Source organism: Pipistrellus hanaki (assembly GCF_964339955.1).
Source record: "Pipistrellus hanaki genome assembly, chromosome: 9".
Lineage (NCBI taxonomy): Eukaryota > Metazoa > Chordata > Mammalia > Chiroptera > Vespertilionidae > Pipistrellus > Pipistrellus hanaki.
In genome coordinates, this window is record NC_140511.1 from 35,778,286 (window position 1) to 35,797,477 (window position 19,192).

At 42.5% G+C, this 19,192-nt stretch overlaps 1 protein-coding gene across 3 annotated transcripts; it reads right to left on the bottom strand.

Moving 5' to 3' along the window:
* Positions 1-763: 763 nt before the first annotated feature.
* Positions 764-18,739, bottom strand: LOC311628233 (butyrophilin-like protein 2). Of its 3 annotated transcripts, XR_014795980.1 has the most exons (7): positions 18,605-18,739; positions 15,280-15,418; positions 13,772-14,119; positions 11,839-12,114; positions 10,564-10,675; positions 2,118-2,361; positions 764-1,909 (listed from the first exon to the last, which is right to left on the bottom strand). XR_014795980.1 is itself a non-coding variant. In XM_084895288.1 (4 exons), the coding sequence occupies exons 1-4, from the start codon at positions 15,398-15,400 to the stop codon at positions 10,566-10,568; spliced, it is 855 nt and encodes a 284-aa protein (XP_084751414.1). In that variant the 5' UTR covers positions 15,401-15,452; the 3' UTR covers positions 10,527-10,565. The 3 variants fall into 3 exon arrangements, 1 of the variants encoding a protein (XP_084751414.1); XR_014795981.1 differs by lacking the exon at positions 18,605-18,739 and having other exon boundaries at positions 15,280-15,452; XM_084895288.1 differs by lacking the exons at positions 764-1,909; positions 2,118-2,361; positions 18,605-18,739 and having other exon boundaries at positions 10,527-10,675; positions 15,280-15,452.
* Positions 18,740-19,192: the final 453 nt, after the last annotated feature.

Genomic DNA, 19,192 nt, shown 5'->3' on the forward strand with positions numbered 1-19,192 from the left:
TCCCTAGTTCAGTGATATAAAAATGAGGAGTAACAAATCTTACACATTTCCTTATGGAAGCTCAGTCTCAGAATTTCCTCCAGTAATTTCTGGGAAATGTGAAAATCAAAAGGGAAAGAGTGTATTGCCTTTTATAAAAAAGACTTCAGGAATGGTGCAGGGACTAGCATTTTACTTACTTAACTTCCCTTATAATAAAGAGATAATATTCAAATTAACCATCACTCCAACACACAAGATGGCTGCCCCAATGTGGATACAAGATGGCCACCAGAAGATGGCCAGTAGGGGCGGGCACTTGTGGGTGATCAGGCCAGCAGGGGAGGGCAGTTGGGGGGGGGGAGGGACCAGATTGGCAGGAGAGAATAGTTAGGGGTGACCAGGCTGGCAGGGAAGGGAAGTTAGGGGTGACCAGGTCAGCAGGGGAGGGCAGTTAGGGGCAATTGGGCCCAGAGGGGAGCATTTAGGCATCAATCAGGCTGGCAGGGGAGTTGTTAGAGGGTGATCAGGCTGTCAGGCAGAAGTGGTTCTGGGCAATCAGGCAGGCAGGCAGGCAGGCAGGCAGGCAGGCAAGTGGTTGGGAGCCAACAGTCCTGAATTATCAGAGGGATCCCAGATTGGAGAGGGTGCAGGCTGGGCTGAGGGACATACCTATCCCCTGTGCACGAATTTCTTGCACTGGACCTCTAGTAAGTTAATAAGTTAATCTGTTACTTGTTAATCTGTTTCCTGGATGCCAACAGAAGAAACAAGACTGCTGGATCAGAGAGTAGGACTTTATTACTCATGGCATGCTAGACACCAAAGTTCATGTTCATTTGCATCCATCTCCATGTCTCTCAGTACCCATAGGGGTGATTCAAAGAGCTGTTAATAGACTTCTGCATATGCAGTGATTGCACTACAAAAGATAAAAAACAAACAAACTGAATTTAGGGATTTACCCTTCTTCCCTCCCTAAAAAAGAGGCTCTTATTGCCTTTGGCCCACAGTTTATATTTCACATTTTCTCTTGGTCCCAGGTCTCCTGGGTGGAGCTTGTCCCAGGGTGGTCATCCTTGTGGGAGTCCCTGTGCAGTGCCTGGTGAGGAGATGGGACACTGTGCAAGGAGATTGTGCATCTGGCTATGCCTCAGTTACTTGGAACTCCTGTGTCCTGACTGCTCTGCTTAGCACCCTGAGGTTAGCCCATCTGCAGAAACATGGAGTTGTCACACCTGGCAGTTCCAGCTTGGTGTCATGGGTGTGCCACCAGGTCCTGAGAGCTGTCATGCCTGACTGGCTGGAACACTCGTTGGTGTCCATCTGGAGCCTGATGATACACGGGCCGCCTTCATGGTGGCATCATTGATGTTCCTGCTCCTGCTTCTCCAAGTACTTGATGCCGCTGTCCATCCTACACTATAGCCCCTTGGGCTTGGCCTTCCGTTTCAGAGCCAGAAGAGACACCTGCACCTGTGTCATGTTCCTATTTTCAAACAGGTCACTGGGCTCAAACTGGTCCATGGAGTCTATGCCAAAGCTGGCCATGGCCTTAATGAATTTGGAGAGGTTGTCTTTCTGTTGCCAGGTTTGTGAGGTGTGGTTTTGGGCGAGTTGATTGATGTCAGGGATGGAGCCTGGCTGCAGCTTATTCATGAGTGTGCACAGAATAATTCCATCCTTCAGACCCTTTTGGAAGTCAGGACCAATAGACTGGCCTGTGAGTCCCTCTATCCAACTGCGGAGTTCCACCTTATGCTGAGTGTCATATTTAGACTGAGGACGGTGCTTGACATTAGCTGTGTTGGAGGCATTAGGGGTTTCCACGGGTATGAGGGCATCCCCCAACGTGTTAACAGTAGTGTCATCTTGGTCAGGATTAGAGGCATCAATGCCCTCTGCTTGGGCAGTCCCCAGCGTGTTGGCTCTGGCAACTTCTTGGTCAGGGTGCGCAGCACTGATGCCCTTGGCTTGGGCAGTCCCTGATGCGTTGGCACTCACATCCTCTTCGTCAGGATTAGCAGCATCAATGCCCTCTGCTTGGGCAGTCCCCGATGGGTTGGTGCTGGCAGCTTCTTGGTCAGGGTGGGCAGAACTGATGCCCTTGGCTTGGGCAGTTCTCAGTGGGTTGGCACTTGCAGCCTCTTGGTCAGGGATGGTGGCATCAATGCCCTCTGCTTGGGCAGTCCCTGATGGGTTGGCACTGGCAGCCTCTTGGTTAGGGTACACAGCACTGATGCCCTCTGCATGGGCGGCTTTGAAGGGGTCAGCACTGGCCTCAGCAGGGTCGCGTTTAGGGACCAGAGCATAGGAAGGGGTGATGATAGCAGTAGCAATCTGTGTCCCTGTGCTTTTGTAAAAAGAGGAAACAAGTTTGTTCTTAGTCCAGAAAAAAGTTATTTTATTTCTCCTTGTGACATTCCTATGCTTGTCATAAAGTACTATAATATTGTTTCAAGGTAGAATGGGACAAGTTAGAGATGCTTATTTTAAACTCTAAAGATGCATATTTGAAACCAATAAAAAATGAAGCAAAAAGGTATACTTAATAGGTCAATATTAAAGGTAAAATAATAAAAATAATTAAAAAGGGCAGGCAATGAAGAAAACAAGGAACAGTTTAACTAGTACAATGTGTCAATAAATAGCACAATGGTAAATTTAAACCTATCTGTATCAATGGCCTAAATATTTGCTGTCCAACATGTGGCTATTGAGCATATGTCATGGTTATTGCAGTTGAGAAACTAAATTTTAAAGTGTCATTAATTTTGATTCATTTAAATGTAAAATTTGATACTCCAATTATGAAAAAAATTTCAAGTGTGCTTAGAGCAACTTGAGTATGTGCATCTAGTTTTTCAAGTATAAATTTTATGAAATCTAAATACAAGTGAATTATTTATGAAAAATATTTAGTGTTTAAATTGAGTGTGCTGTAAATATAAATGCATACTGAATTTTGAAGACTTGATACAAAAATGATGTAAATTATCTTGTTAAAATTTGACATAATATTTTGATATATTGTACAAAAACACTGTTATAATGCTTGTTTTTTTTTTTTAAATGTGGATACTATGTAGTTTAAAATTATGTGCCTTACATTTTATCTCAATTGGAAAGTGCTCATCTGAACAATGTAGTTAAAAGACAGAAATTGTACCCTACTGGTGTGGCTCAGTTGATTGTAGTGTCATCCTCTGCACTGAGAGGTTATGGGTTTGTTTCCTGGTCAGAGCACATACCCAGGTTGTGGGTTTTATTCCTGGTTTGGGCACAGACAATAGATCTCTCTCTCTCTCCCTCTCTCTCTCTCTCTCTCTCTCTCTCTCTCTCTCTCTCTCTCTCTCTCTCTCTCTCTCCCTCCCTCTCTCCCTCCCTCCCTCTCCTCTCCTCTCTTTCTAAAATTATTATTTTTTAAAAGATGGAAATCATTCGACTGGATAAAAAGTAAGACCCATATAAACTTTTGTAAGTAATCCACTTTAGCATTGGCTGGGGGGCTTGGTTGGAGCATTGTCCCACACACCAAAAAAGGTTGCAGGTTTAATTCCCAGTCAGGGCACTACAAGAGGCAACAAGTTGATATATCTTTTTCACAGACATTTTTTCTCTCTCTCCCTTCCCCTTTTTAAACCTTACCAGAAGACAAAAACTTATCTTCTGGTAAGGTTTAAAAAAGAAATCCACTTAACATATAGATTAAAAGTAAAAGAATGGGGAAAGATACACTATGTAACCATTAATCATAACAAGGCTAATGTGGCTATACTGCTATTAGATTCAGTAGAATTTAGGAGAAGAAATATTACCAGGGATAAAGAGGGACATTTATAATGATAAAAAGGGTCAGTTCATCAAGATATAAAATGCATATCCTATATAATAAGAGGAATATGCTAATTATCCATTATGCCCTGAGGTGTAACAAATGACCAGATCATGGATCAGCAAGAGGGTGGGCCAGCAAGGTACAAGTGGGTGGTGGAGAGCTACAGGAGGGGGCAGGGCTGCAGGCTATGAAGGAGGAAGGGGAGGAGGGAAGCTACAGGAGGGTGGCAGCAACCTACTGGCACATGTATTCGTGTACAGGGCTACTATAGTATGTATATAAGTACATTATAACAGAAAACAAAATAAATAGAGCACAGCGATAAAACTGTAAAGGAGAATTATAGAATTGTACACCTGAAACTTTACATAATTTTTTAACCAATTTCACTCCAGTCAATTAAAAAAATGGAAATTGAGAAATAGACAAATGCACAATTATACTTTAAAATTTCAATATTCATTTCCTTCCCCCCCCTCCCCCCCAGCAATTCCTGAAACTACAATAGTAGATGGAAAATTAGAAAGGATTTTAAAGGCTTTAATAATACAATCAATCAATTTGACCTAATGGATATTACAAAACATTCCACTCAAAAATAGAAGAATACAAATTATTTATAAGTACACATATTTTGTTCCTTAGATTCCACATATAGGTGAAATTCTATGGTACTTGTCTTTCTCTGTCTGACTTAGGTTACTAAGCTAGACCATATGCTGGACAAAGAAACAAGTCTCACTAGACTTAAAAAGATTAAAATAACAGAAATCGTGTTCTTTGACCACAGTGTAATCAAACTAGAAGTATCTTGAATATTACTAAATATACCAAAGAAATTAGAAAATATTTGCACTGAATAATAAAAATACAATACATTAAAATGCACGAGATACAGCCAAAGCAGTCTCTAAAGGAAATTTTATTTTTACATTTAATTTACCTTACTAGAGGCCTAGTGCACAAATTTGTGCATGGGTGGGGTCTGCCCCCAATTGGCTGAATTAGGGCCTGGCCTGTTGGGGAGAGGAGATAGCAGGAGGTTGGCTGGCTGGCCCACCCTGATCTGGCCCTGATTAGGGCTGGGTTATTTGGGGCAGGGCTGAGGGTGATTGGCTGGCAGCCCTGCTCCCAAATGGGATGTGAGGGACTGATTGGGGACAGGACTGGCTGTGGGAAGGAGCTGTGGGCGGTGGGCCTTGAATGGGGGGGGCTGATCTGAGGTGGGGCTGGCTGTGGGGAGGGGCTGTGGACAGTGGGGCAGCCAGCCCCACCCCCAAATGGAGTGGGGGGGCAATTGGGGACCAGCAGCCTGGGGGCAGGGTCATGGGTCATTGGCTGGCCAGCCCTGCTCCTGATCGGAGTGGGGGGCCTATTGGAGGTGGGGCTGACTGGGGGGAGGAGCCTCAGACAGTTGGCTGGCCAGCTCTGCACCTGATAGAGTTGGGGGCCTATATGGGGTGGGCTGGGTGGGGGGAGGGGCTGCAGGAGGTTGGCCATCTGGCTCCACCCCCTATTGGGCTAGGGGGCAATGAGTGTTGGGGTTGGCCAGGGAGAAGTGGCACAGTGAGGAGGTTGACTGGTTGCCTTGCCTTCCACCAGGGTTGGGAGAGGCCAATCAGGGGTGGGGCCAGCTTGGGAGAAAGGCTATGGGAAGTTGCCACCTGGCCCCACCCCAAGATCGGGCTTGTTTGCTGGCTGCAATGCGTGACATAGCAACTGGTCATTCTGTTTGTTATGGCATTCTGTTCGCTGGCTTTTTATATATAGATTTTGAATTGGGTTCAAAGATTTTTTTTAATGATAGACTAAAAAATACAAATAGTACATTTTCTTCACTCTATTTTGAATTAAGTTTGAAGATTGCTTAATGATAGGTTTTTAAATTATAGTTTTGGATATTAGCAGAATTGCTCAACTACTGTAGAACAGTCTAATTTGTTCACAAACTCATCTAATATGGAAGGTTCTGCTAGCCCCAAAGGCAAAGTATTTTTTTTTGATATTCAATTTTATTTTATATTAGTTTCAGGGGAATAGCATAGTGGTTAGACATTTGTGTAACCTCTGAAGTGACCATTCTGATAAATCTAGTACCCATCTGAAACCATACATAGTTATTACAATATCATTACCTACATTCCCTATGATGTACTTCACAATCCTGTGACTACTTTGTAACTACCTTCACTTTTTTTTTTACCCACCCATGCAATCACCTTGCCATTTGGCAACCATCAGTTTGTTCTCTATATCTATGTGTCTGTTTCTGTTTTTCTTGTTCATTTATTTTTTTCCTTAAATTGTACATAGAGGTGATATCTCATGGTATTGTCTTTCTCTGTCTAGAAGGATATAATGCTAAGTGACTGACATAGGTCAGTCACTTAGCATTATATCCTTATAGAGAGAAATTTATAGGATTAAATGTTTAAATGCTTATATGAGGAAAGAAGCAAAAGACTAATCACATAAGCTTCTACCTCAGAAACTAGCAAAAGAAGAGCAAATTAAATTCAAAAGAGAAAGGATACAATTAAATTAAGAGCAAAAGGCATAATAATCCAATTAAAAAATAGGCAAAAGACCTAAATAGACTCTTCTCCAAAGTGGACATACAGAAGGCCAAGAGACATGAAAAAAATGCTCAAAGTCACTACTCTTCCAAGAGATGCAAATTAAAGTGACAATGAGAGAGAGAGAGAATCCAAGATGGCTGCACAGGTGAACGCCTAGACACAGCTGCACACAATTTCAGTAAAATACAACTAAAATATAAAATGGACATTACCCAGAACTACAGGAAAGTCGACTGACTGGAAATTCTACAACGAGAAGCAAGGAGAAAACCAGAAGGAAGCATGGAGGAGCTGTAAAAGCCTAAGGTATGGAGACATGCGGCGCAAGCAGAGAAGACGGAGCCGGAGAAAAGGGGCGGCTGATTGCCTGGCTGGCATTCCCTAGTGGGAAGGAGATAAAAGCTCCGACTGTGCTGGGCCCCAGTTCCGACTGCTCTGAACCCCAGTTCTAGGCCAGACCCCGGGGACCCAGGCTCATCCATAGGGAGCTGGGCTGTAAGGTGGAACCCCGGAGGACCGGTGAAAGGAGGTCCCGGAGGCGTGCACATTACGCGCAGAGAAGGGACAGTTGGCTGTGCCGCGGGACTGCCCTGGCGGGAAGGAGACGGGGCTCCAGACTGCTCTGAATGCCACCTCCAACTCCACTACCAACTGAACTGAACCCCAGTTCCGGGCTCATTGGGGGAGAGCCTAGACTGTTTGGTAGCAGGCGAAAATCGAGGGCACCTTTCTCTCAGAGGTGCTTGCAGAGAGTACTGAAGGACCCTGAGACTCAGGAGCTTCATAGGGCGGGGCTGACGGAAGCCAAAGCTGTAGGCTCCACCCTGAAACTCATCCCACCAGGGAAGCTGCAAAAATGAGACAACGAAATAGATCACAAACGAAAGAAATGGAGGAAAAGAAGAGACTGGATATAGAGTTCAAATCTACGCTTATAAGGTTTTTCAAGTATTTCCTAGGAAAGGTCGATAAGACCTATGAGGATATGAAAAGGGATCAACTAGAATTAATAAGGAATCAACAAGAAATGATAAGGGATCAACAAGAAATAAAGAATACATTGTCTGAAATAAAAAATATTATACAGAGTCCTAAAAACAGAATGGAAGATCGCAAGAATCAAGTCAAAGATTTGGAACATAAAGAGCCAGAAGACACTCCTCCACAGAAGCAATAAGACAAGAGAATCCAGAAAATTGAAGATAATGTAAGAAACCTCTGGGACAATTTTCAAGCGAACCAACATCAGAATTATGGGGGTCCCAGAAGATGAGAGAGAGCAAGATATTGAAAACATACTGAAAGAAATAGTGACAGAAAACTTCCCCCACCTGGTGAAAGAATTAGACTTACAAGTCCAGGAAGCGCACAGAACTCCAAACAAAAGGAATCCAAAGAAGACCTCACCAAGACAAATAATAATTAAAATTCCAAGAGCAAAAGACAAAGAGAGAATATTAAAAGCAGCAAGAGCAAAGCAGGTAGTTACCTATAAAGGAGCACCTATACGATTGTCAGCTGATTTCTCAACAGAAAGCATGCAGGTCAGACTGGAATAGCAAGAAATATTCAAGGTGATGAATAGTAAGAACCTACAGCCAAAGATAATCTACCCAGCAAAGCTATCACTCAGAATCGAAGGCCAGATAAAGAGCTTCACTAATAAAAAAAGCTAAAGGAGGTCATCACCACCAAACCAGAATTATATGAATTGCTGAAGGGGGTTCTTTCAGAAGAGAAAGTAAATAAAGATAAAAATTATGAACAACAAATATGTAACTATCAACAAGTGAATCTAAAAACCAAGGAAATTAAAAAAAATCTGATGAACAATATTAACTGGTTAATATAATAGAATCATAGGTATGGAAGGGGAGTGAACTGACGATTCTTGGGGAAAAGGGGAGAGGGGGATGTGGGAGGAGACTGAAAATAAACTGTGCACCTATGGATGAGGACAATGGGGGGTGGGTAAAGGGCAGAGGGTGGGATGGGAACCTGGTGGAGGAGAGCAATGGAGGGGGGGAGGGGGAAAGGAACATTTGTAATAATATGAACAATAAAAATTTATTTAAAAAAGAAAAGAAAAAAAGAAAAGGCCATGTGAGGACACAGGAAGAAGACAGCTGTCTACGTGGCGAGGAGAAAGGCTGAGGGAGAAACCCACGCTGCTGACACCTTATGTTGGACTTCCGGCTTCCAGAACCGTGAGAAAATAAATTTCTGTTGTGCAAGGCCCCCCTCCCCCCCCAAAAAAAAAGTGACAATGAAGTATCTCCTTAAACTTGTCAGAATGACTAACATAAACAAATCAATAAACAAGTGTTGGTGAAGATGTGGAGAGAAAGAAACCATAGCACACTGCTGGTAGAAATGCATACTGTTGCATCCACTGTGGAAAACAGTATAGTTTCCTAAAAAAATAAAAAATGGAACTCCCATTTGACCAAGTGATCCCTCTTCTTATGAATATATTCTAAGACAATGGTCAGCAAACTGTGGCTCTTTGGCCCCTTGAGTGTGGCTCTTCCACAAAATACCACGGCCTAGGCAAGTCTATTTTGAAGAAGTGGCATTAGAAGAAGTTTAAGTTTAAAACATTTGGCTCTCAAAAGGAATTTCAGTCGTTTTACTGTTGATTTTTGGCTCTGTTGTTTAATGAGTTTGCCGACCACTGGTCTAAGAAACTGGAAACACTGATCAGAGAGAATATATGCATACCTATGTTCATAGCAACAGAGTTTACAATAGCTAAGATTTGGTAACAGCCCAAGTTACCATCAGAAGATGAGTGGATAAAAAGCTGTGGTACATTTACACAATGGAATACCATGCAGCTGTAAAAGAGAAAGTACTCTTACCATTTGCAACAGCATGGATGGAACTGGAGAGTATTATGCAAAGGGAATAAGCCAGTCAAAAATAAGTATCACATGATCTCACTCATATGAGATCTACTGAACAAAATAAACTGATGAACAAAATAAATACAGAGACATAGAAGCACAGAACTGACTGTTCAATCTCATAGGGAAGTTGGGGGAATACAGGTGGGTGGGAAGAGATCAACTAAAGAACTTGTATGCATATATGCATAATATATGGACACAGGGTTGGGGTAGGTTAGAAGAGGTCAATGGGGGACAAAAGGGGGACATGTATAATACTTTAAACAATAAAGATTTTAAAGTAATTACTAGCTAACAATAAGATATTCAATAAATCAAAATGTAGTACTTAGGAAAAATTAATAAAATGGATAAATTTCTAGGTGGATTGATCAAAGAAGAAAGGTAAAACACACAAATTTCAATATCAGGAATGACAGGACATTACTACAGACTCTTTAACATTAAAAGAGTAATAAGAAACTGTTTTAAATAACTCTATGCCAAATTAAGAAGCTCAAGACAGAGTTTATTGAATCAATTTAAGATATAGCAAGAAGCCAAGGGAAAGAGATGATTGAGATGAACACTTTAGAAGAGTATGCAAGCACACTATGCAAACTCTGTATTGAGCAGTGTTCATAGGTCCTATTTTTTCTCTGACTCATCAATCCTCTTGCTGATTGTGTGGTTTAAAGACTAAAGTGACCTTGAACAGGGGATGTAAGCAATAGGTTACCTGGGCCAATACCCATACTTCCGGGGCAAGTATACCTGGCATGGGTGCAGCTCTTTGTTGGTCTAAGGAGCAGCTATATATTTTATCCTCATTTCTTGTGCAAAAGATGTATGATACCAAAATGAGCATTTCCCATGGGAGGTCAATGTAAGCCTTCATAAATGAGTGCTCTATATGCCTCATGCATATTTTCTGTATCATGAATATTTGGTCCTTCCATCACTTTTTCAACCCTTTCTACCTTTCTCCTCCTCTTCCTCCTCCTTCTCCCATAACAGTGATAATAATAACAATAATAGCCTTTTATTGAATGTCTTTGTGTTGGTGCAAGGCATGGATGTTTTATGTATATTATTTCTTTTAATTCACACAGTTCTATAAATAAAATATTATTTTCCATATTTTTGGTTGAGGTATTATAGTCTTATTGATATGACTTCCTCTGAGCATAGCCTTTGCTGATTTTGATCTTGTTTCCAAGCAGAAAGGTGAAGGACAGATACCTTAAGAAGGGATATTTGAATATTGAGAAAGAAATACATTTACCTTTTTTTGTAAAAATAAAGTCCAGTGGGTATGAGAATAATCAGCACTATAATTGTTCCCAAAGCTATTATCGTGGCGATGAGGGCTGAATTGTTGGACTCAGCAACTGAAATACAGACATCCCACAATCAGTTTCCCTGAAGAGAGTTGTTCCCACATTCACTTCTTGCTCAGTGAATCCCAATCATGCTCCCTCTAATAATAATACATTGTGGATCCTCCCTCTACCTCCATTTCCCTTTAAGATTATTGTTAATTAGTAATTAACAAGCCTCCTTTCAAATACTATCTTACTTAGTTTACCAATTCAGAAAATAAATTCAAGCAAATACATTCATTTCTTTCATGGAAGAGTAGCACTGTAACAGTATGTAACAGAACTGAGAGTATTGAGAAAAGAGATGGTCTGCGAGTCAACCCAAGGGATACACATGGGGCTGAAGCTGGTACCTGGGACAGCATGAAAGAATCAAGGGACCAGAGGTGTCTGTGAGGCTGAAAAGCCTGTATAAAGAGAGGGTAAGTATAAAATTGGAGGAACTGAAAGTCCTGCTAAAAGTGTGAGATATTGGGACTTAATATTTTAGAACTGAAACATGTTCACTTTTGGGTCAAGCCCAAGGTCTGACAGTAGCAGTGGGCGATTGAAGTGAATTGGGTCTCTGCACTCCCCTATTCCTGGAATACTTCTTGCCTTTCTCTTTATCATTCCTTCTGGACAGCTTCTACTCCTTCTTTAGTCATCAGGTGCAATATTATCTCAAAGAAGCCTTTGTTGAGAAAAAGTGCCTAAAATATGGAAATAAGGCAAAAAATTCCATATCTTTTTAATGTCCTACTAAAAGGTTATCTAACAACTTATGTAAGGATCATCTGACTTAGGCAAATAGAATTTTATTGACATATAGAACATTAACTTAGTCCTTTCTTATTTTATCATTGAATTTTTTTCATTGATTTTGAATCAGTTTTGTTGTCTGCTCTTTCTTTCATTTATGAATTAATTAAAATTATGGCACCTAATTTCTATATATTTTTTTTGAGAATTATGTATTTGACATTTTGATAATTGTACTTTGACTTCTTCTCTTCCACTTTCCATATATATCTTTCCTTTGAGTTTTCATGGCTTCCTCTGCTTGCTCTATACTGGTGGTGTGGGTGTGAAAAGATCAGAACCAAGCTTACGTTCTTAGAGCTGCCATCTCCACAGAGTGTGAGCATCAAAACCTATTTTGTGGGCACAGTGAGAAGGGAGAGAAAACTGACCTTCTAGGGACAACCGTCCTTCCTTTTTCTGATTCAGTATTGGGTTCCAGACAGAACATGTCAGATTCTCCTCAGTTTCTCTGTATAACAGTGATGTTACATGGAACAAGCCATCTTTGGTCTGTGTATGAGTCTCAGACTCAGCTGGAATTTCTCTTCCCTCAGAGTCCATCCACTGGACGTCTGGCTGAGGGAACCAGCCCTCTGACTTGCACACCACTTGTCTTTGTCTGGACTCAGTGACTTCCACATGCAACTGAGGACTTGAGCCGAGAACTGGGAAGAGGAAGACAATAAAGTCAGGTCCTAAGCTCATTTTCCTGTACACACATCCCCCCCCTGCTTCTGAAGGTTTTTACTGCTGACTGGATCTCAATGTACAGAACAGGGAATGGAAACTCTGAAGAAGTCTTGGCAACAAAGGATGGGACGTAGACTCCTGGGCTACGTAATCCAAAACATAATAATAATAAAAAAAAAAATGGCCTCTGCCTATTTCTTAACTCCTAATATGAGTTTCTATATTTTCTTTTTAAAAAACATTTTATCTTTATTGTTGAAAGTATTACAGATGTCCATAATTTTCCCCCCTAATGACCCCTTCTATCCCACACTGGCCCCTCCCATGCTTTCACTGCACTATTGTCTATGTCCATGAGCTGTGCATATCTTATATAATAAAAGGCCAGAGACTGTAACAGTGTCACGACCATAGTGATGGTTAGTTCAGAATCATCATGTCCTCTCGTCAAGCTAGCCTCCCCCCAAGCAAGTGATTAGGGGTAATCAGGCAGACAAGCAGAGTAGTAGGGGTGATCAGGTAGGCAGGAAGTGGTTAGGAGCAATCAGTTAGGCAGGCCAGTGGTTAAGGATGATCAAGTAGGCAGATAGCCTCTTGCAGGGCTGACCCTGCCCCGCAGCAGGCAGTTAGGGGCGATCAGGCAGGCAGGCAGAGGGGTTAGGGGCAATCAGGGAGGTGAGTGGTTAGTAGCCAGTGGTCTCGGATTGCGAGAGGGATGTCCAACCACCAGATCTGGCCTAAACTGGTAGTTGGACATCCCCCACAGGATCCCAGATGGGAGAGGGTGTAGGCCAGGCTGTGGGACGCCCCCCATCCATGAATTACATTCACTGAGCCTCTAGTCCATAATAATCTATAGTAATAAAAGCATAATATGCTAATTAGACAGGACAACCGAATGACCTTTTGGATGTCATTCCAGACAAAGCTGCAATGGTGGGGGCCAAAGCAGAGGTGGTTAGGGGTGATCAGGCTGGCAGGTGAGTGGTTGGGGCAGTGAGGCAGACAGGCAGGCAGAGGGGTTAAGGGTGATGAGGCAGGCAGGCAGAGTGGTTAGGGGAGATCAGCAGGCAGGCATGTGAGTGGTTTGAAGCCAGTGGTCCCGGATTGCAAGAGGGATTCTGAATGCCAGTTTAGGCCGCAGGGATTCCTGTGGGATCAGGCCTAAACCAGCAGTCAGACATCCCCTGAGGGATCCCAGATTGCGAGAGATGTAGACTGGGCTGAGGGACCCCCTCCCCATACATGTATTTCATGCACCCGGCCCCCAGTATGTATATTAGTTCCCTGGTTAATCTCTCCCCACCAACCCACCATCCCCACCTCCCCTCTGAGATTCTTCAGTCTGTTCCATGCTTCTATGTCTCTGGATATATTTTGTTCATCAGTTTATTTTTTCATTGAATTCCATATATGAGTGAAATCATGTAATATTTGTCTTTGTCTTTCTCTGACTTATTACACTTAGCTTAGCCCCAAGCAGTGATACATGGAATAATATGGTGATCAGAAGTAACGACCATCTCCCTGTCTCCTAGACTTTTTATATATTTCCCAGGAACATTGGATCAGAGAAAGGAGCCCATCCCAGAATGAACTTGGGATCTCAAAGGGATAAATGTGGGCAATTACCTGCAATTTTCAGCATAATAAGTGCATCACTGTAGAAGGAGTCATGTTGGAATGCACAGCGATACTGGCCACTGTCAGATTGTTGGACATTGGAGATTCTCAGGATCACAACCCCCTTATGCATAGATTCTCTCATAAGCTGTGTCCTTCCAGAATACTCCTCATGGGCTTCCTCAGGCTTGTCCCTCCCATCCTCATACAGGTGCACCACCTGGGAGGGTAAGAATCGAGTCCAGCTTATTTCCATATTTTTAACATCTTGAGGAGGCAAGAGGAAACAGGGCAGCTCAGCTTCACCACCCAGCATGGCCACCATGGTTTCCTGGGGGCTCTGGACTTGGAATGATCCTGAAGAGAGAACAGAGATGGAGTCAGGGTGGGCTTGTGGCAGGTTTAGTGCAGATGAACATGATTTTACTATGCAAACGATTGGCTATTTTCATCCTAAAAAAGTCCTGGGAACAAATTCTGAAAAAAGTTGCTGGATCTTGGAAAAAGGAAGTCTGTTTTCAGACATGAACTATGAAGGATCTAGGAAGGAGCTGGAAGTGTTGGATGGAGGAGGTGTAGGCCTGGCTAAGGTGAGGAGTGCAAAGAACTTAGGGCATAAATATTGAGGAGGCACTCCCTTTCTGGGTTTTAGGGTCAGCAAGACCTGAGAGGAAATGTCTCTTTAAATTTTGGGCCATAGGTTTCTCACTTAACTTAGGGAGGAATCTGAGGAATGCAACTGCAGGAGAAGGGAAATACTGGTAGACATGCTAGCTTCTTCAGGTGAAGTTTTGTTTTTGTCTTTCAGAGAGAGGGATCACACAGGAGCTCTGATGGCTCTGGATAGATAGTGGATAACTGTGCTGAGAAAGAATCTGAAGCAGCTCAGTTGTAAAAATGTTTGAAAATCATTAGTAATGTCTACCATGAGCTTGGGATGAGAAAATGGGGGCATACCAGCTAATTGTTGCCAATCTTATTCTACATTATGTTAAGGCCCTAAGAACTTATGCTTCTTTATTTTACTTTTTCTCTCAATCTTTGCTCCATTGTAAGCACATTTATACTCAGGTGTACACACACACACACACACACACATCAGCAGCAGCAGGCGTGGACAAAGAGATATGAGTAAAAATGCCCAGTACACTGCCTAATACTTAGTAAGCAGAATAAACTGAACTTCTTTACTTTTTTCCAGATCTCACAGTATTTGTATTTTTTGTCAAAAATTTCCTTTCAGCTTCCTACCCTTTTTTCCCCCCTTCCCTTTACATATGAGAGAATCAGAGGCTCATCTAAGAATTTCAACCAATGCCCTAGCTGGTTTGGCTCACTGAAGGGTCCCAGTGTCAATTCTGGCCAAGGGCACATGCCTTGGTTGTGGGCTTGATCCCAGTGTGGGGCATGCAAGAGACAACCAATCAACATTCTCTTCCATCATTGATGTTTCTATCTCTCTCCCTCTCCCGTCCTCTCTAAAAGTCAATAAAATATATTAAAAAAGGAATTCCAACCTGTAACAATCTGGAGGCAGAGGTAGAGTGAGATGAGGCTGCCATAATACACCGTAGAGACTTGCTGCCTTTTCAGTTGACTGAGGCAGGTTGATTCCAAGGTGTTGTACTCATGACTCATTGGAAATGGAGGGAAACACTGTAATGTGGAGAGAGATAAAAAGGGAATTCTGAGTCTTAAGTCAAGGAATAGAGAAAGGAAGGAATGCAGGAATCTGACTCTTGGACAGGCTAGCACATGTGTCAAACACAAGGCCCGCGGGCCAAATCCAGCCCGCCAGGCCTTGCAATGTGGCCCGCACCGCGCTGTCATCACTGCACTCCGCTGTCAGTTTATGACATTGTCAGTTTATGACTGTTCAGTAAACCATTCAACCCACTATTTAGGCTGGATTTTAGATTTTGGCCCCTTCTCTGATTGAGTTCGACACCCCTAGGGGAACATCTCATCTATGGAGGTCAGTGAGGGACAGGGTAAGGTTCTTGTTCCTTTTTCTACAAGTGCTGGGATCCTTGATTTTTATAACTTTGCAGGGCACTCATGGCTCTAGCCACCTTCTACATGCTGATGACTCACTCCCAAATGTACATGTTCTGGTGACCCAGTGGTAAGACCCTACTTCTTGAGGGACCAGGATCTTAGGGGCCCCTCTGCCTTGGACCAACAGAAAATCAGGTGGCCTCTATCATTTCCCACCTTACTCCCTTTCCCAGATTGGCCAAGGCCAGCTTCTGATGTCCCCTTCTAGAACATGTAAATTAGTAGTGATCGTGAGGAAGGACCTGTAACATACCTCAACAATCGCATCAACTTGAAATTCAGTGGCCATGGCTATGAAGTTAGTTGCCCAGGTCCCTGGTCTCAGGGGTACTCTAGAAAAGGCTGCCCCAAAGAATGGAGGGAAGACATTCCAAAGGCCATGCTCTCATTAAGTGGAGGGGAATATGCTTTATATATGAGGGAATGGATCCTCAGCTGATGGAGACATGTGGTATATATTTGCGCAGGGTCTTAGGGACCATGGAAGCACTACAGAGATGGAGCATATATTACTTTTCAATGGACTAGGCAGCATTTCTCAATCTTTTTTAAGTCATGGCACACAGAAAAATTGATGTTATTTTTTGGACCCACTATAGTAAACTGGAAAGTGATTAGCATATATTAAATTAGTGGGAAAAAATGACATTATCTGAAATTTTCCTATGGAATAAAAATGGAATATGCTAATTGACCATCATGTCATGACAAACATGTGGCACCCAGAGCCAATAAGGAGGGAATATGCAAATTGATGTGACAAAGATGGCGGTGGCTGGGCTGGGACACTTGTGACTATGAGAGCTTGTTTGGAGGTTCTAGGAGGGGAGCGCAGCTACTCGTATACCCTTGACCAAAGACCGGTCCTCTCCTCTTGGGGGAAAGTCGTCCTCTTCGACCGAGCGCGCAGCTTCGGGAGGGACGCACATGGATCGGTGAGGGAGGAGGGGGACACCCGCCTAGCCAGCCAGATCAGCCGAATCAACCCTGGTGATCAATGGGGTGACAGATGTCGCAGCCAGATCGCCCTCACATCCGACACTTGTGACTATGAAAGTCTTCCACCCTGTCCTGGCCTCTCTGGGCCTCTGGGCAGCATGCACATACAGACTCAGAGCGAGATGCCTGCTATGAGGAGTAGAGGGGAGGATGGCAGAGGGTGGAGGGAGCTATAGGAGGGTGTCAGGACAGGAGCAAAGGCAGAAGGTGGCTCTGGCCAGAGTGAAGGCCCAGGTCCTGGGTGCCAGAGGGTAGCCAGTGCCAGCAGCCAGGAGAAGGTAGGCCTATTCTTGCACGAATCTTCATGCATCTAGTATAATTATAAGAAAATGAAATATAAATGTGCCTCTAGTATAATTATAAGAAAATGAAATATAAATGATTGAAAATATATTAAATGTAAATTTTAGAATGAATATACCTAGAAATCTTGAATTCTTATAATTTTTGAAGATCCTTCAATAAATATAGCTTTTTTATTTTTGGTTGTCTACTTGAAATAACTACAGATAATTATAATGTTCAATTATAATGATCTGTAACGATCTATTCAATTTCTTGGCTTTCTTAACAGTCACTATTGGTGAGATATTTTAGTTGAATAAGTAGGTAATACAGATTTTTAAATCTTTTTCATTTCCATTTGTTTAAATTGTATTTTAAGAACCTAACATTTTCTTTTATTTACAAATGGAATGTTGAAATTTAAAAAATGTGAATGGTTTAAAACTCAATTGAACTTTTTCTCATCCAGTGTTTCAAAATAAGTTTCTTTGTAGAAAGTGCATGAAAATTTAAGATAACCACCTTGCAGTCAGTTTGCACATATCAACAGCAAATTTAAAAAACATATGTTGTAAATGAGGACAGAGTTATGGCGCTGCTGCTTTGAGCTCCACCAGGAACACCTGCCTGGCCTCTTTGTTCCTCCCATTCACTCCATGTAGGGCCACACATGGGTTTCCTGGAGCACCTGCTTTCTGAAATCTTCCTATTGATCTGAAGGGTGGCAGCATTCACTGCAAGTGGCTAAAGACTAAATCTAGGTAGTTGATCAAGCAGAGTGTGTAGTTGCTGACACCAAACAGAAGTTGTCAGAAATTGCTCTCACCATTTGCTGTGTATCTTGCAAAGGCATCTGAAGGACCCAACTGGTGGGGAAATTGTTATAAGACATGCTTAAGGGTGAAGCATGAAGTCCTACTGGTATCTCTACAGGTACATGGTACCTTCAACTAAGTGGGGGTCTATTTCCAAATCTCTTGAAAGTGTAGGAAGTAACAGGTTAGGGACAAAATTTTATGGCAACTTTCACTTGAGCTAGAGAAACTTATCTTCCAGCTCCCCACCAATGGCAGGGAGAGGACACTGTGTAATCAATGCAGAGACCCAGGAATCTTTTGAACGAGCTAATAAAGGTGTGAAGGTTCTTAGCAAAGAGTTCAAGGCTATTAGTGCTGAGCTCTTCAAATAGCTCAGTCTAACCAAAACTTCCTTATGGAAGTTCATTTTAAAATTAAAATATGCAGGCTTATGCGAAGCACCCAGCCTACCCTCACCACAGCACCTGTCACCATGGCGTCTGGGCCTTGGTGCATCAATGTGACCCATGGGGAGGGTCAGCCTGGCAGTCATATTTAACACATTGGAATTAATAATGGCAGCCAGACTCAGCTTTGAACAAAGGAAATTTATTCTAAAATGCTACTGGAACTTTGAAAATGCAGTAGAAGTACAAAGACAATTTATGAGGGAGTTTCAAACAGATCCACCTATGAGACTTACCATCACTTGAATTAGAGATAAGTTTGAAGCCGATGGAACTATTATTCAGAATGTCCACCAAAAGCGTTCCGGAAGACCACAGCCATCGACGAGCCCCACAAAGCAGGAAAGGATACTGGAGATGTATCACCAAAGCTGGAGGATGACATAGCAGTTTGGGGTTCTCTCAGGCAACTCTCAAGCACACCAGCAGTGAGGGGCCTTACTTTCTATGAGAGGGGATTTATAGTACTTTTCCAGCTGTCAATCATACTTTGCTGGATCAGTCGGATGTTCTTGGTAAATTTCTTCAGGGACTTCACTTGGTCCACCATGGCTACTTCCTCAAGCTACACTGAAATAACCAGCAGTGATTTCATTTGAACCTCTCCCACTACCTTTTGATTCCTCCTCCCTGCCACACATTCATAATTATAATTTCCTTCTCTGAAAGTGAGAATCATGGCTCTTGATCCTTAATATATCCTATATAATAAAAGAGTAATATGAAAATTAACCATCTCTCTGCTACACCACCAGCCATGCCCACCAGCCAATAAAAGCAAGTATGCAAATCAATCACAACCAATATGGCTATGGGCCACAGAG

Excerpts from the sequence above, each read along its gene's own strand:
- LOC311628233 (XM_084895288.1), bottom strand. The coding sequence starts at position 15,400 with ATGAGTCATGAGTACAACACCTTGGAATCAACCTGCCTCAGTCAACTG. Across the intron at positions 14,120-15,279 it reads CTGCCTCCAGATTGTTACAG|GATCATTCCAAGTCCAGAGC; the intron begins GTTGGAATTCCT and ends TTCTCTCTTCAG. Across the intron at positions 12,115-13,771 it reads TATTATGCTGAAAATTGCAG|TTCTCGGCTCAAGTCCTCAG; the intron begins GTAATTGCCCAC and ends TCCTCTTCCCAG.